We start from the raw sequence: 18,628 nt of genomic DNA on the forward strand, positions 1-18,628 counted from the left end.
GGAAAATTTTGTATGTACATACAAGAAGTATACGATCTAAGTGGAATATTCCATTATTCTCTTGATACAACAGAAACGAAATTTACAGAACTTCTCAGAAAGTTGGTTTATTATTACCAAATTAATAGAATTAATATACGTTTATCATCTTTACATACCTAAGTCGTGGAGGTTTATCGTGCGTAAAAAATTAGTGTCGTTTCAAAGTTACATTTCGTACATTTTAAGCCTATAATTTGTAACGTACAAAACAATGTAAATTTGAGCTGTTTCTTATCTCCACAATAAGAAAATCCAACTTTACGTTTTTTACACAATGATATTTATGGAACAGTAATGTCATATTATTGCATCGCTTGGAGAATGAAGTCAAGGTACGATGCGACCCTAGTGTAAACGCTGGGACACCCAGCTGTGCCGCACTTATAAGCATAAGACACAATACCTATTAAATACCATGTTAATTCATGTTGTATCAGCAGTGGTCCGCCGCGGTCAGCCTGAAAGGATCGTTAAATTTTTAATCAAAGATACTGAAATATATCCATCGAATTGTATTGAAATTATACTTATATACAGTAATAATCTTCTATTGATTTGTGTATTGAAATACTCCAATTTATAATGTACATGTTATATGTATTTTGAGCAAAACTAAGATTAGAAGGAAATTAGATTAAATACCATAATGAGGTGTGAGAAGTGGGCAAAACTATTAAATCGTGTTTATCTATTATTTTTAATGTTTAAGACGTCGATTTGATGTTAATTCGAATTGACGTGTCTTCAGATACCGTATAGTTTGTAGTAACTCTGTAACTTAATTACCGTACAAGAATCCTCTCCACCTTGAGCATGTTCGGCGCGTATTATACCATCAGTGATATCAGGTGCATTAGGAAATTTGGAATAAGCTATTTTGCATTCGGCGTTCTTAATCACTGGCATTTGTACTTCCATTAATGCATTACGTCGTGGTCGTCCTACGAAGAAAATAAGAAAGATATTTAAGACTGGAACTGTTTAATTTTATTATAAAATTGATATCACTTACTATATCTTAACGCTCCCCATCCAGCAACAAGGGGGTTATAGCCGACGAAGTTGCTCTTTCCTAGGGGCTCTTTCGTACAAATGGGATATACGTACCCTGAAAAATAAAAAAATAAATGAAAATGCAGGAAACGAATGACCAAAAGTATGAGAAAGAATTGTACACGCTTTATGACACAATATATGTGTACAATAAGAAACTTCAGGATATGATACTTCTGTAATACTCAATAGCATATATATATATGTCGGATCACGATTCGAATTTTGGGCGCGCGACGACTCTTCATGTGGACTAGCCATCGTTTCACAAAGCCGAGATTTTATTTACACCTATATACAGGTCTATCACTAAGCTTAACAAATAATAAGTACAACCAATAATAAGTCTAACAAACACTAAGCCTAATGAATAACACGATCTACGAATAATTAAATTAAATAATACTATTAGCAATGTTTGAGTTCAAACGAATCCACGGTCACCGGGATAACTCCTTACTAAGCGAAACTAACTTAGACGCAAATGCGATCGTCGAAGATGCTCGATGTATCACTCTCCAAGGCAATCGCAAGAATGCCAGCCTCGTGGAGATTTTTCTCCCTGTACGATTGCATTTTGTTTTCTATACCCGTTTGGAAGCATCGAGAAGGTTCCAAACGCCGTTGCTAGGCAGTTTCTGCCTGGAGTTTTGATTACTAATACAATGTATGTCCCATTGCATCGGCACCTCCGAGGCAATATCACACGTGGCTCGGCCCGCTCTCGAGGCCGCATGCCGCCACAACCACATTTCTCGGAAAACACATACAACCACTCCAGACCTCCGTTAGATAAAACATCCATCCCGTGACCGTGGCTACGTTCAGCGACCGATTGTCACCTCGAACCCAATCTCGCTTATTACAAATCTTAAGCAATTACAACTATAATAAAATCTAGGCTAAGGTACTAGAGGATGTTCCCAAAATTTCCAAGGAAGGGCTTCGGCTTTCCTTTCATCTCCGACACGGCCATCCTGACTATCACACGTCCTCGGGTGTACCTTCGTCAACAAAACAAAAGGAAACAAGATCAGTATCATTGTGATTAGCATTCAAAGTGCCAGTTGCATTCTGCGTGCTTTCAGTCGGGTCGTAATGACATGACGGACCATTCTCGATTTCACACCCAAATGGGTCTCATCCTTCGAATCGCACATACTCTCAAAGTTCGTTACATAACCAGCTTCGTAACACGATCGCTGTCAACAATAGACCGCCTCCAGCCTCGTGACATTGTCACTGTCGGTACTAGACCAGCTCCAGCTTCGTGACATCGTCGCTGTCGGTACTAGACCAGCTCCAAATCCGTGACATTGTCGCTGTCGGTACTAGACCAGCTCCAACCTCGTGACATTGTCGCTGTCGGTACTAAACCGGCTCCCAGCTTCGTGACATCGTCACTTCCAGTGCCTGACCGCACTGAACTCCGTCCCATGGCCGCACCTGGGCTTATATAATTCTACGATCCTCTGGGATCGGGGTACTCACATCGCCATGGTCACTGTTCTCGTCATCACAACAGACATCCAACTCCGCAGGAATGCAACTATCCGGCATTTTCCTTAACCTGTCATGACTGTACTTGTATGACCTTTTCCCATCCAGTGTTTTCAAGGTATATCGGTTTCCTTCCAGGACCTCCGATATCACAAACGGACCCCTGAATTTTGGATCCAATTTTGTCTGGTTCCTTTCTTCATTTTGGCGTAGTACCAAATCACCGAGATTAAACCTAACTACTTTAGCTTTGGTTTTATCGAATCTCTCTTTGTCATACCTAGCACTAGTTTCCATCTCTTTTATTGCCTGTTGTCTTACACTGGAGATATCTATTTCTTTTTCCTCGATGTTATCAGGTAGTAATAAGTCATACGGTCTTGCTGCTCTACCAATCAATAACTCTAAAGGACTCGATTTGGTTACGCGGTTGATGGTGCAATTCAAAGCCAATTGCATCTCCCCGATCGCGTCTTGCCATGAACGCCCGGTCGTTTCTACCGTTGTGAACATATTTTTTAACGTGCTCATAACACGTTCTACTTGCCCATTGGCCCTACTTGCACCGATCGCGATCAAATGAACTTTGATTTGTTTGCTTGCACAGAATTCTTGAAATTCCCGGCCCGTGAAACATCTACCCTGATCTGCTATTATCCGACAGGGACTACCGAACAAAAACACGGCGGACTTAAGTGCCTTGATAACGCTAAGCGAATCCAATTTGCGTGTGTGATGTAAGTGCACGAATTTCGTAAAGGCATCGATCAAGACGACGACATACTCTTTCGAGTCATTCTTGCCACTCAGCTTGCCCGTTATGTCCATGTGCACCGTATGCCACGGTATGCCGGTCTTAGGTATAGGATGCAGTTCAGCCTGTATTTTACCTGAACTAGCCTTCGAAACTCTACAAGCATGGCAGTTCTCGACAAATTTGCGAACATACTTCGCCATTCCCTCGAACCAATAATACTCATAGAGCTTCTCGAGCGTTTTATCCCATCCTAAGTGCATAATTGACTGATGCACATGGTTGATGACGGACCATCTAAAACCTCTCGGAACAATGGGTGTTACGCCGCGCGACTCTCTGCCTGGCCCAGGTCCCACACCGCGGGCCAGAAGGACACCAGAGGTCCGCTCGTCCGCACGGCGTACCCTCATTATCCTTAAGCACCGTCCATAAATCATAGATTTACTAGAAAAGGTCCTTTAAACAAAACAAACATCTGGTCCCGAGGAGTTGCTCAACACTATTGTCTACCACGGCAGGACAAGGGAAAGTTGTTTTTTTTGTCACGCACGCGGCAACTTTCCCCCCATTAATCACTTTCTCTCGAGGGTAATTAAGACCCTTCGTTTAACCAATTAAAAACGAAGCCTATTCCCTCACTCTCCTAAATAACATCGGCTCCAACAAATCCGATGGTCCCATGCGCTGGAGGGACCGATCCTTAGCCTTCCACCGAGACAGCATCGTCTCCCAAAGGCACTGATTCTACATCCTTCGAACGGTCAACATCCTTCGAGCGAGTATACACACCCGCAGATCAGTCATTCACTCATCTCGTACACACGCACCAGTGTAACTATCCTCGTTATAAGTTGTGGAATAAACGGTGACCTAACTTACTACTGTGTAATATTCAAGCAACCACCTCTGTTATCCTACCCGAAACAGGGGAACGACTACTTCGCGGCGTCGATTCACCGAATCGTAGCGAGAATTTACGCCTCTCGCTGACGCGTTTTCCTAGCGACCGCGTCTCTCCGCGATCGGTCGTAACAATGGGTAAGCAAAGGGTTCTGCCCTTTCGTTGTATTTTACGGTAAAGTGTACCGGATCGCAGTTCGTAGGTATTCGCGATATCTTCCGCGAGCTCTTCGTTCTGTAATTTATTAACGATTTCGGAGATTTGCGGATCGCGACGTTGTTCCGCTAATAGCCAGTCTTCGGAGATCTCGGCCAGATTAATCTCTTTCTCTGCGACCTTGTCTATCATACGGCGATTCAAGTCTACGGGGTTTCGCGAAAAGAAATCTACGTGGGCCATTCGTTTACCCTCTCGATACATGATGTCAAAATCGAATGTTTGCAAATAAGCCCACCACCTATAAACCCGGTCGTTTAAGTTTACTTTGTTGCTGGAGGCTTTCAAAGAATTACAGTCCGTAACTACTAAGAATTTCCGTCCATGTAAGTAGTGTCGGAAATGCTTAACGGCGCTTACTACTGCTAGTGTCTCCAGCTCGTACGAATGATACCTAGATTCCGCGGGACTGGTCCTTTTACTATAATATTCGATGACTCTGTTTTCCTTTTCGACTCTATGCATTAAAATAGCTCCATACCCCTCCGAACTAGCGTCGGTATGTAGCTCTATGGGACGATTGGGATCAAATATCATTAACACCGGCGCGTCGGTCAGAACGGAAATTATCTGTTGTCTTATCTTTTCGTGCCTGTCCGTCCAAGTTATGTGCTTGTTACTAGAAGTGAGTGCGTACAAGGGTTTCATCACTTGCGAAAATTTAGGAATAAATTTTCGGAAGTAAGAGGCCAAACCTATAAACTGCCTAAGCTGTGTGACGGTCGACGGTGCAGGTAAAGAATTCAAAGCTTGTATTTTTCCCGGGTTTGGACGAACTTCTCCGTTACGAATTACATATCCCAAATAAAGTACCGACGTCTTCAGAAAAGAACATTTAGCGAAATTGAAAGAAAATCCGGCGTTTACGAGAGTGTTTAGTACAGTGTGCAACCTTTCTAGAGCTTGATCTATTGAGTCGGCGATTATTAGAACGTCGTCCAAATAAACAACGACATACGAATAAGCGAGGTCGCCTAAGGCCTTGAAAATGGCTCTCTGGAAAACGGCTGGTGCATTTTTCAACCCAAACGGCATCGTCACGTATTCGTATTGACCGTCGGGGGTAACGAACGCAGTATATTCCGTCGAGTTAGGGTGAATGGGGATCTGGTGAAATCCGCTAGCCATGTCCAGGCTAATGAAGTATCTCGCACTCTGCAATCTCGCGATTTGGTCAGCAATAAGGGGTAAGGGATACCGATCCGCGACCGTATTTTTATTCAGCGCTCGAAAGTCTACGCACAATCTGTCTGAGCCGTCCTTCTTCTTCACGAGTATTATAGGGCTCGCGAACGGCGAATTACTAGGTTTTACAATTTGTGCTTTAATTAACTCGTCTATCCTCTCGCGTACTATTCTTCGCTCTTCCACGCTAAGCCTGTAAGGGCTTCTCTGCACGGTGACGTTGGGATCGATTAGCCGTATTTCCAACTGGCCCGTACTGACGCGAGTACGCGGGAAACCCGTAATGAATGATTCTTTGAATTTTTCGAGAACAGAGATTAATCGATCTTTATAGTTACCGATCACATCAGTGTCAACCTCGTTAATGTTGACCGCATCTTCCGCGACTTTACCACAAGCGTTAACGACCTTTGTTTTACAAATAACGAGGCTGTCTTGCGCGATATTTACGTCGAATCCCTGGCTCAAAATCTCGCGACCAATCATGATGTCGTATTTTAGGTAATCGTCAGCAAGGACATGAAAAACTATCTCCAATGTAAGACCGTTAATACAAACAGTGGACGAAATCTGAAGTGTACTCTTAGTACAAGTATTCCCGATCCCCCGCATCACTACCACGTCGGTTATTCTTTTACCCGAAAATTTCGAGGCTAGGGACTCTTTGATTAACGAACACTCGGCCCCAGAATCAAAGTAAAATGGATACGACTCACCCAGATGGCTTAATCTACCAGCCGGAGCTTCCACTACACAGGAGTCGATCCGGCGTTCGTCAATGGAATCGTAGTTTCTTTTCCGCGATGATGGGCAATTAGGCGCGATATGTCCCTCCTCGTGGCATTTGAAGCAGGTCACCTTTGACGATGCGGCTGGTCGTTTTTCCTTCGGGTTTCGTATATCCTGCTCCTTCCCCGTTTGTGTTTGCAGGCGACACTCCGTTCTCCTATGTCCGTGAGCACCACAGCGGTAGCACTTAATCCGAGGAACTGATAGCCTGCTTCGTTTAGCTTCAGGTTCCGTTAGTGAATTTCTTGGCGAAAATGTCGGCTGATCGTTGTAAGGGAGAATCCTCATTTCATCATGAAATTGGTCCTCCGTCCTGATATTATTCGCGAGCGTTAGTCGCCGAAAGCGTCGATCTTGTGAACTCAGTATATAAAGGGCGAGGGCATTGATCACTTCGGGCATCGTTAGATCTTGCAACTTCATCTGCAGCATGGAGCGGAGGCGACTATCGTACGCTCCCGGGGATTCGGTCTCCGACGGTCGTTCTCTAGATATCCTTATTAACGCCGAAGCGGCTGTCTCTCTGCCACCAAAACGCGAAAGAAATTGTTCCTTAAACGTTGGCCAGGTAAGCTTTCCACCGTGCACCATTTGTGAAAGCCAATGCGCAGCAGAACCCCTTAGGGCGCGATTTAGAGCGCTGGGACACCCAGCTGTGCCGCACTTATAAGCATAAGACACAATACCTATTAAATACCATGTTAATTCATGTTGTATCAGCAGTGGTCCGCCGCGGTCAGCCTGAAAGGATCGTTAAATTTTTAATCAAAGATACTGAAATATATCCATCGAATTGTATTGAAATTATACTTATATACAGTAATAATCTTCTATTGATTTGTGTATTGAAATACTCCAATTTATAATGTACATGTTATATGTATTTTGAGCAAAACTAAGATTAGAAGGAAATTAGATTAAATACCATAATGAGGTGTGAGAAGTGGGCAAGACTATTAAATTGTGTTTATCTATTATTTCTAATGTTTAAGACGTCGATTTGATGTTAATTCGAATTGACGTGTCTTCAGATACCGTATAGTTTGTAGTAACTCTGTAACTTAATTACCGTACAAGAATCCTCTCCACCCTGAGCATGTTCGGCGCATATTATACCATCAGTGATATCAGGTGCATTAGGAAATTTGGGATAAGCTATTTTGCATTCGGCGTTCTTAATCACTGGCATTTGTACTTCCATTAATGCATTACGTCGTGGTCGTCCTACGAAGAAAATAAGAAAGATATTTAAGACTGGAACTGTTTAATTTTATTATAAAATTGATATCACTTACTATATCTTAACGCTCCCCATCCAGCAACAAGGGGGTTATAGCCGACGAAGTTGCTCTTTCATAGGGGCTCTTTCGTACAAATGGGATATACGTACCCTGAAAAATAAAAAAATAAATGAAAATGCAGGAAACGAATGACCAAAAGTATGAGAAAGAATTGTACACGCTTTATGACACAATATATGTGTACAATAAGAAATTTCAGGATATGATACTTCAGTAATACTCAATAGCATATATATATATATACATATATATATATATATATATTTGAGGACTTACTCGAAAATGGCACCTCCTCCACCAATCTAAGAATGGCAATATTATGATTGTGTATGTTTTCTATTCCATTCATATGTGCACAATGTGCTGCGGTCAAAACATGCCTAGCCGTTATCAGGGAACCTCCGTACTTCCATAGTGGTTTGTCTGGGTTTCGGGGATTACGAAAACTTAATGCAGCGATCCATGGCCAAGCGCCTAAAATGCAATAGTCATAGTTGTGAATATACATAATTTTTTCTCACATAATGAGTAACAACGATTATTACCTATTCGATATTCGATCATACAGCAGACGATAAGTACATACGTACAAATACTCTGAAATAGAGATTTGATAAAGATAGAAATTAAATTTTTATTCCAGTGGAATACAAATTATTAAATAATTCTATATAATTTCTATTTGAACTATACTGAACTATAAAGTTCAAACGTGTAATTTCTGCCCTAACAGTTTTTGATCTCTATCCATATTATTACTCCTATATCAATTTTTTATTTCAAGCAAAAAGATACTCTTCCTAACATGAAGTAAAAGAAAGAAATAATTCAAGTTAATAAGTAAAGTTACTACCGATAAAATCATAGCATTATTATTTAGTCTAATTGAAATGTACATTGATGTGCTGTTTAATGCCTTTAAAGTTCATTCTTTGCAGTAAATGGCTTATTATTAATCGGAAAGAAAGACATAAAACGTGCCTTCTTGATTGTCCGGTGTGGTACGTACATTCTGGATCAAACAATTTTAAAACATTTATACAGTTCAAAGATGCGTAAGAAAGCGACACCGATTACTCAACTTTCGAAGTAAAAAGCCGATCAAGTCCACCGGATTGCCCTACAGACACGTATTAATCCGTAAGAGTTAGTCATCATGTTGATAATAATTATCTAAAGAAACTCACGTGAAAATATAAAATTTTAATTGATTAGATATTGTGTTAGCCATACTTAAGAAAGAAAATGAAAATGAATGAAATGAAAGAAAAGGACTACCTTCAACCTCATTTTTTAAATAAACACTTTGTCAGTTTTGCGGTAAATAAATTCTTAGGATAGCACGTCAACGAGAGTTGTAAGTTCCCGTTACGATTAAATAATCGACGCCACGAACTGATCGATCCCCTTATTTCGATTATGATAATAAGGGTAGTTCAATGAAATTCCACAGAATTAACACAAATAAATTAATGTTTATTTCAACAACTTATTAACTAGAAAGATATAAATGGAACAAAAAAAATGTAACTGCGTTTTGGTTGATAAGTAATGCGCGACATACCACATGTGTTGACGGTTCGACTTCTCGAAAAGTTCTGAACGCCTTTCGATTTTTTTCGTTTTTTCTGGAAGGCGACCCCCACTACGTTCGGATCACGCCACATTCTTTTACGCGAGGTAAAATACGGGCCACGAGTCGACATTTCTGGAAGTCGCCCTGCTTAATGAACCACGCGCTTGCCACTACAATGTTTGTTTGCCGGGCAGACGCGACGATCCGTCTGCGACATTATAGTGGCGCGATCGATAGTTAAGAATATGACCTATGGTAAGCCGCATGGCGTAACATTCTCCCCCCGTTGAGAGGGTACCGATCAAACTAGGGAGGTGTGGTTGAAGTTCCCATCTTATTTCGTCTCGGTGGCTAGTTGTTCGGGTTTCTCGAGATCGGGTTGAATTGTCAGTGGGACAAGCCTTTTGACGCCCCGATCCAAAATGCTCTTTGCCGTCTGAACTGTAGCTGTCCGGATGACACCATCGGCGCCTGGATGAACCTTGATAACTCGGCCCAGAGGCCAACGCATGGAGGGAACGTTGTCCTCTCTGAGGATGACGATTGTGCCCTTTTGGATGCTGTGTCCACCCTTGCTCCATTTATTGCGGTTGGTTAGCTCGTTCAAATACTCCTTATGCCAGCGGTTCCAAAAATGTTGTTTAAGCTGTTGGATATGCTGCCATTTGGAGAGTCGGTTCGATGGAATGTCTCTGAAATCTCGATCACGTAAGCACATTAATGAATCGCCAATGAGGAAATGTCCGGGAGTGAGGGCTAGGAGATCATTTGGATCGATGGAGATAGGAGTTAGCGGGCGGGAATTGAGGACTGCTTCTATTTCTATGATAAGAGTATTACGGTGTTAAGCTCATATGTTTCTGTTTCTCCACTCGCGCTGCGCCATAATATCCTTTGATATTTCCGATCCTCTGGTCGTACGAGGAATTGCCGATACATTTTCTCGATGTCGCCAGTGAGTACGTACTGATGAGCGCGGAATCTAAGTAATATACAAAATAAATCTTCCTGTAACTTGGGTCCTGTGTAAAGTGTATCGTTTAGGGAGGTTCCGGCAGTGCTTGGTGCCGATCCGTCGAAAACTACACGGAGTTTGGTGGTTTGACTCGATGCTTTGGTCACGCCATGATGGGGTAAATAGTATCCGTTGTCGTCGGAGTGGTTGACATTGACCTTCGTCATGTGTCCCAATGCCAGGTATTCCTGTATTACCGTTCGATATTCTGATTCGAAGCGTTTGTCGTGCTGGAATCGGCGATTGAGTGAGGCGAGTCGTTTAATTGCCAGCGTTTTAGAGGATCCGAGTGACTGAAGCTGATCATTGAAATGTAGAGCGACGATGTATCGTCCTTCGCTGGTGCGTCGGGTGTGGGCTTGGAAGTGTTCTTCGCATCGTCGATCTGCCCTCTGAGATATGTTTAATTGAGGGTCCTTCATCGATTTCCCAAAACCGCGAGGGGTCTGCTTGTAAAGTCGTCGTGGATGTGTGAAATATGTTTGTCGCGGTTTGGGAAGTTGGACTCCCCAACTATAATTATTTTACTACAGAATCCTCAAAAACATGATGTATGTATATATATCCTGAAATATTATCAGTCTATTGTCAAGTTATAGAACATTATGGAAATTGCCAATTAAAGTCATAAAAAACAAAAAATAAGGAAGATCGTTAAAATATGTGATTTTCCAATCAAGATATAGAATTTATTCGAGTAATACAGATTACGGTAGAGATGGTGACGGTAACAATGAGTGGACTGATTCTTCGTGCGAAAACAAATTGGAAGCGCAGAGCGATGTATTGTTTCAGCGAATATCGATTTTAAAGCACGGTTTTAAAATACGTGTGCGTTTGACTAGGTGTGTTAATTAATATTGCTGTCTGATTTTCGATATGTAAATACAATATCTACATATCTTTAAACTTATGATAATTGAACTAACAATTTTTTTAAATTTAAATTAAACATGATAATTGAACTAACAATTTTTTTAAATTTAAATTAATATTTATCCTTTTAAATGCAACAATTTTTTTTAATAATAACTTCACGCGTAAGTCAGCTGCGCACATATTTGATCGTTCTTTAAAGCTTGAATCTCTGCGAAGAGAAAAAATCTTTCAACCAACAAGAACTGGTTCTATCCATTTCCTTCCAGATAAATCTCTCTATCTAAAATCCTTATTTCCGTATTTCCTTGAAAAGGTTAAAGTCGTTTTGTATAAAATCCAATGTAGAGAAGAAGGAAGATCCGCAAAAGATTCTTTCAGCTTTCCCTATGTTTGAGCTCGAATCAAAGCAATCCTATTCCCAATAGGGTGACTATGCGTTTAACTTCTCATAGAATCTCTCTGATTCCGTGTGATACCTTCGGTGTTTTTGAAGTATGTAATTGATATCGTAACGTCAACGCTTTGCAGTGCGAATTCAATTTTGAGTTGCAATTTCCCTGTTTGCGTGGCAAAAGCATAAAATCGATAGCGCACGTTTCGATAAACACGTTTTCTTTGCTGATGGCGCACTGTAAATATAAATATTTGAATAAATATCGCGAATTTCATGTTGCTAAAAGATTTATACTATTTATTCGTAAATAACTGTTGGATATGTTTAAGTTGAAACCACTGCATTAGGTCTTTTTTCTTGTTTAAAATTATTTGTATTGGTAAATTGAATGAAAGTTCTAACATGTAATTTGTTCTTCTTTTATAAATAGTTTACAGAGGATAAAGCGTGGGTAACTCAAGACTGTCGCGATCATGACACTATACATACCTATGTATAGCACGTATACTAAGCTAACTCAAATAGCAAGTCAGAGAAATGGAAACTTAGGAAAATCTAAAGGAAGATAAAACGTTCGAGCCTTGACAGGAATATGAGATGCTAAGTAATCTTCCTAAGTAATCTCCTCCAGCTTTTTCTATTTTGATCAATAATTATTAGTACATGTTAGGAAAACAAATAGAATTTTTGTTCTCAAGCGAGGTATAATTTAAATTTTGTATGTACACAAAAATGTTAAATATCTGTAATAAACATGGTACAATCAATTTTTTTACATAAAATTATATTGTATAGGCTATTGTTATTTAAACATTTTAAATTGGATGAAGGAAAAAAATGACGCAAATAAAACGTAGAACATTTTAATTAAAGAGACTAATATAGAGATTTATCTACTTAACTGTGATTAAATCATCTCCACTTAACGCTCTACCTCTTCTATTAATTATGCTTCGTTAAACTATGATTACAGAGAATGGGTTTTTTGATAAAATGACATTCTGACAAATATATATAGATCGATATATATAGATATAGATAGACAAATATATAGATTCTTACAACAGTAGTTATGAATGAACAGTAGTTATTGTATCAATTCCGTTCTTCAGAAGCTTCATTTGTGAAAAGACAATTCGCCAGAATATGGATTCACTGTAGTTATAGCTATAGGATTTCAATCTAGTTGACAGACTTGCTTTACGTAGAGAATATCTGTCTCTTGTTCTACCTTATCGCGATTCTCTCCTCATCTTATACGCTTTGTCGAACAAAGTAATATTGGCATATATCTCGGCTCTGGTTACAATCATTAGTTTCCGCCTAAACGGTTAGAATCACATAGCTCGCGCTCTACTCTCGTTTATTGAACATTCAGGCCATATGGTCGCATGCGACTAGTTTTATGTTAATTTCGACCGATTACAATACCTTTCTTTCGTTTACAAGGAACGATGAGACTGGCAGTTGCGTGATTTCCAATGCAAAAGCCGCGATATCTGCACGATAACCTAACCTCAACCGATTTTGTTGTACTATTCTTATGTGGACTTCGTTTGTACCACTTTCGTAACAAAAATAGAATACGTAGAACACAGCATTCCGTTATGCGATATTGTCGATTCCTAACATCCGAAAAATCAGAGATAATTTTTTCCCTACAGTTGTACATTTGTGTGAAAAATTACGAACGTAAAGTTGTTTGGTGCATGCACAGTCCTCCCCTACCCTGCATTTGCGTGGACATGCTAGAAAGATTCACTTTTCCACGGTGAAACTGTATGTATTATAATTTCATTTTTACAAAGGTCGAACATCCTACTATGCATAAATTTAATATTAATATAAGCAGATTTCGTGTTAAGTATTACATCTGACGTATAAGCACACGTGTGTACGAGCCTTGGTTTTAAATGTCTTATAGTAGACACCGAAAAGATTATTCAGTTGGATATCTGACTCAACATCAATATTTTATTAGGAGATAACATGTTAAGAACACGTTGGTGGATGGCATGGGAGATGATGAATGAAGACATACTTCTGTGAGATACATAAAATAGTAGTCAGAACGTATTTTGGCGCTTGGGGACAGCAACAGCTTTTTTTTTTGTTTTTATTTATTTGTTGAAATTACAATCAATTCTCGCGTTCAGAATTTTCAGTAATTTTTCTGGCGTGGCGCAGTGACATGGCTGTTTATTTACAATAAGTTAATACTTATTATAGATAGGTATAATTTATAAGTATTATAAGTAAGTGCATATGCTTAATTTGGATAATTAAATGAATCTAGCGTTTAGGTCTAGCGGGTAGTGCCTCTTCAGCCTGCGAATCTGGTCCGTCGTATCGAGTAGTCCAGTGATTAGGGGGTTTCGGTGTTTCTTGACTCTTTTGCTATATCTGTCGCTATATTTTGCTATTTCCTCTTTGACTGTAGGTATCTTGAGGTCGCGATGGATGGTTTCGTTGGTAACATACCAAGGTGCGTCTATTAAGGCTCTTAGCGCTTTCGATTGGAATCGTTGTAGTATTTCGATGTTGGAGTTACTTGGACAGCAACAGCTGGTGATACTGTCATACACCTCCATTTATAAACTTTCGAAAATCGATGTGACCTTCAAACTTTAGTGTATTCTGTTTCACAGCACAAAATGTTTCCGAAACGTAAGTTTATTGTTACAATAAACTTGACTAGTGGCTCTGAAATACTATCCTTGAAAAAACAATGGGGAAATTGGAGCAAAAAAAAGAAGGAAATAAACAAAGACCTTGTTGGTTCGTAAAAATAAAATATGCTACAGGAAAAACTTTTTCCAACGGATTGAGATGCGACTAGCTTTAAAAGCTGTGACGCGAATCGAGCGTTTGTCTACAAGAGCGCATTTTCGGTGGATATATATGTCGGAATGACATTGGGGATAGGGTTGTCGATGTTTGAAGAGTCTTCATTGAAGGTAGCCATCGTTGCGGTGTAACGAAGATACGATTTATTGACACAGGTATGAATAACACAGGTTTGACAATCTACCACGGCGGTGAGACGTCCGCGACACTAGTGACAGTGGTCTCCGGTTCAATAACGAATCCGCGGCCAACGGGATGACAGATGGGCGTTCTCGCTGAATCTAAGTCTGACTCGTAAAAATAATTGCTGAGCGTAAAAACGTTACTCTTTGGTCGACGGGAGCGCGTAAAAGAATGCCCGTCCCGTCCCGATGATGCCACAGAGGAAAACTATAATGGGGTGTGTCTAAGGACACGAGATCATCGGATTCGTCGAGGAAAGCCTTCGTTTAGGAAGTAAGGGAAATTGACGTTGCTGCTAATTGGTCAATCTCCATATCGGTGGTTAGAAAAAGATGCTAGCCGCCCTCGAGGGAAAGTTGCTAGTGGGAGACGCCGCTCGTTGAAAAATATGTCTCCCCTACCTTCCCGTAGTTGGGACAAAGACTGTTTGTCTGTTTGAAGGACTTTAGTTAACTAAACCTTAAGATTTATAACGGGCCCTCGGGCTAGCCGAACATGTACTGTGGAGACGCATCGACATCTGGCAATCATCTTACTCGAAGAATAGGCTCTGCGTGTGGCGATCCACGGGACAGAAACCGTTGGAATGTTTACTGTCGCGTGTCGCCACGAATATTTCTTTTAAGGAGAGCTATAGAATTACTCCATACCTTTGTTAGGCAAAGCGTTCATCCCTTGACCGCGGCTACGTTGGGCGACAGACTGTCACCTCGAGCCAAAGCTCACCGTCACTAATCTCGAACAATTACAATCGGATTGAATAACTACAATAGTTTAGTTACAGTTATAGTGGACTTTAGATTGCAATGTTGCGGGGCTATCCCAAGGTTCCGGTGTCCTTTCATCTCCGACATATATTTAACTATATATATTAACTATATATTTTCCCTAGGAACAGTAAGATTTTAACGATACAACTTTATCAAGAGATCTTAATGTCATAAACGGTATCGAAACTTCGTAATTAATATTGTTAAGGAAGAAAATATTGGTAATCTCCTCGAACGATGAGCGCTTGATATTCACAATTAGAACTCGATAACTTAGCTTCTTATAATATCCCAATAAAATGTTATTTATCGATTACAATTGTCCTGTCGTATTTTATTGTGTTTGCTTTATAAATGTGAACTTTATTCAAAAAGAGTTCATCGATATAACGGTATTGAAGAGAACTACTCGAGAAACTATATCTAGCCCTTGGATGGAGGGATTGCTTGCTTCTTACAATCGAATAATTGGAGTGTAACTAGAAACACGAACGGTAGTTTAGCAATGGAGAAGAACTTTAGAACGACAGCAATTTTCTTCTTGTTTCTTTGAGAAAGGTACCGTTCATTTTATGTTTGCGAGAATGGGGTTGTTGGACGAATTTGATTAAAAAGGAAAGATCTTTAACAAATATTCTTCCCATTGATACATTCCTATATTTTTGATTTAATTATTTGAAAATGCAATTTTGCATATACCTATGTGCTATTATATACTATAATCGCAGGCGTTTCTTTAAAATGATGTACTATTGAAACAAGGCAAAGTATCGTCGAATTCTTCGAGATTCAATTTCTCAAAAGAATGGCTCTATTGATTAACCAAACATAGTTCCCATAAGCATATACGTACTTCTCAGAAAAGATAGTTATATCTAGATCAATATTACTCCCCACAGTGACCTATATGTCAAAGAAAAAAAAGACACATCAAGTATTAAATCATACTACTATTACGTCCACTATCTCTACAAATCCTCCACTCTTGGAAAAGTCTATCTTATTCAAACGTAACGTAACTCAAATTAAATCTTTTCCATCATCATAAATACGAAACATTTATAAAATTATCATCTTCGATTATTTACTCAACATCTAGCTAACAAAATCTTCTCCATCGCCGTACCCCTTAATCCTGACCGCGTACAATTAACGTATGAATAGTTAATTTATTGAAATTTAAACGACCATTTTACGCTACTTGTACTCGAATGATTTTAGGATCTTGCTGTATCTCTTGCACAGTGTTATACTGACAGGCGAGAAACATAGAAACGTAACTTCCGATCCACTGATTTACCCTAAACAGACGATGATAGGTTATACGGTGCACGCAATACAGAAGCGTTTCCGATGCAATTCGAAGGTGCGTTGTTACAATGGAGTTCATCGATCCATAATGACTATTTCCCCGCCAACTACAGCCTGTAATAACGGAATAGCCAATAAAGTATATCCTGTCGATTTAATCGTTACCCCCACGGTGCACCGCGCGCACGGAGATCGGATCGGTGATTTTCACGTGATGTTTCGCAAATCGTGAGGCGCTCGCGTGATTCGCGCGTTTTAAGCGTTCCCGCTTTTCCCGTCCGATAGAAAGAGAAAGGGAACAGGGGTGGAAGGAAGAGGGAAGATACGTGATGCGGGTTCAACCTGCCGCGGGAACCTTTAAAGAAGGTCGGTGCAACGGGAGAGATGTAATTTTAATAAGTTGGAGAACAAGTCATTGTAAAAGATGGATATTCAGATGTTGGAGATGCAGCAGATTTACGACTCGCTGGAATTAAGTTAGTTAAGGTGTTGAAAACCTAACGTCTTTTCAAAGGCGTTTGCCGCGTTTCTTTTCAAATCAAAATACATACATACGATACGTACAATGTATGCGCCTAAAGTTTTAAAGTTAATTTCTATTCAAGGAATGGACTGTTTTATTATAGGTTTAGGAAATTGAAAAGAAGCAATTGTTTGTTTCTAAGAAAGAATCGCGAGAAGTACAGTTAGAAACTGTATTGTGAATCACTTTTCCTGGTTTCCGTAACGAGGAAGTGAAAAAAAAACGCAGACAAGTCAGCGTTTACCGTAGCTAAATGGAAGATACGCAGGTACGAGTCGTTACAGTTTTGTCGTTGCAACGATTCCCGCTGCGTAATTTGATAATGAACAGTTGAAAAATAGCAGCGTTGTGTCCGTACTCTTTAATATCCCATTATATGGAAGTTAACGACCGGAAAATACACCGCTCAACTACTTGAAGGAAGTAGCTCATGAGCAAGTCTTTTGTATCCTCGCAATGGTATAATTCCTGTAACGTCTCGTTCTCGGAGGATTTATTTCGTTGATTTGTACTTGTTTATTGCTTTTGTGTTTTCATGAATGGAGCATGTCGCATGCGAATCGTAATATGGTTTTAATGGCGTTTCGACTTCAATGATATCAGCGGCTGATTGCGCTTCCCGTAAGAAGCTTCCAATCATTATGTATTTTAGGAACAACAAATAAGGATATTTAGAGAACGAATTAATTATTCAATTGTTCGCGCAAGAAATACCTGTCTCTTTTTCGAAAGTTATAAATGCTGTTTTCAAAGAGTTCCTTAGCTCACCATAAACCAGATAAGAATCTTTGGTTCCGTCTAGAAAAAGAAACCTTCAGATCAAACCGAAAGGGGTTCGGATTATATTTTCTAATCGTATTTGTATATTTCTTTTTACGGTCAGCTTGTCATCCACGTGCAATCGAACAGAGAGTCCATTAATTATTTCCCTTCGACTTGTTTCAGGGGGAGCATCTCGGAAGCCATGCCGGCTGACGAGTTCGCTGGAAATCGAAACAGAAGCAAACCAAGACTGCAACCACCTTAACGAACCGCTATTATCACTGGCAAGGTCATCGGGCAGACCGGATCTAATCATGCTCACGCCGACCATGCTTCCTGTGCACTCGTTCCTCTTTCTTAACGACGTCAACCAGAAGATCGGGTGCTAAGAAATTCGAAATCGAGTTGATTGAAAATCTCAAGGAATATTAAAAAAAAATACGAATAAACAATTTGATATAGAAATCATCCATTTTGGGCAAAGAAAAGAAACAATCAGAAAAAGGAATAACCACAGAAGCTCTGAATTTCATTGCTTCCTAATGGTACTTCCTTGGATATTTTTACATTCTGGAGGCGTGAACGAACTCTGAAAAACAGAAACGACTTCTATCGGATGATCGA

At 40.0% G+C, this 18,628-nt stretch overlaps 1 protein-coding gene and 2 pseudogenes across 2 annotated transcripts; 1 reads left to right on the top strand and 2 right to left on the bottom strand.

Moving 5' to 3' along the window:
* The window catches only part of LOC117162091 (venom serine protease Bi-VSP pseudogene), a 34,180-nt pseudogene that overhangs the window by 980 nt on the left and 14,572 nt on the right, over nt 1-18,628 (top strand).
* Nucleotides 155-1,649, bottom strand: LOC143304528 (venom serine protease Bi-VSP-like). 2 transcript variants are annotated; one of them, XM_076627004.1, is made up of 3 exons: nt 1,055-1,649; nt 829-983; nt 155-500 (listed from the first exon to the last, which is right to left on the bottom strand). In XM_076627004.1, the coding sequence occupies exons 2-3, from the start codon at nt 958-960 to the stop codon at nt 345-347; spliced, it is 288 nt and encodes a 95-aa protein (XP_076483119.1). In that variant the 5' UTR covers nt 961-983; nt 1,055-1,649; the 3' UTR covers nt 155-344. The 2 variants fall into 2 exon arrangements, with proteins under 2 accessions (XP_076483119.1, XP_076483118.1); XM_076627003.1 differs by having other exon boundaries at nt 829-1,649.
* Nucleotides 1,256-8,265, bottom strand: LOC143304536 (venom serine protease Bi-VSP pseudogene; annotated as a pseudogene).

The sequence above is a fragment of the Bombus vancouverensis genome, unplaced genomic scaffold, assembly GCF_051014615.1.
Source record: "Bombus vancouverensis nearcticus unplaced genomic scaffold, iyBomVanc1_principal scaffold0039, whole genome shotgun sequence".
Taxonomy (NCBI): domain Eukaryota; kingdom Metazoa; phylum Arthropoda; class Insecta; order Hymenoptera; family Apidae; genus Bombus; species Bombus vancouverensis.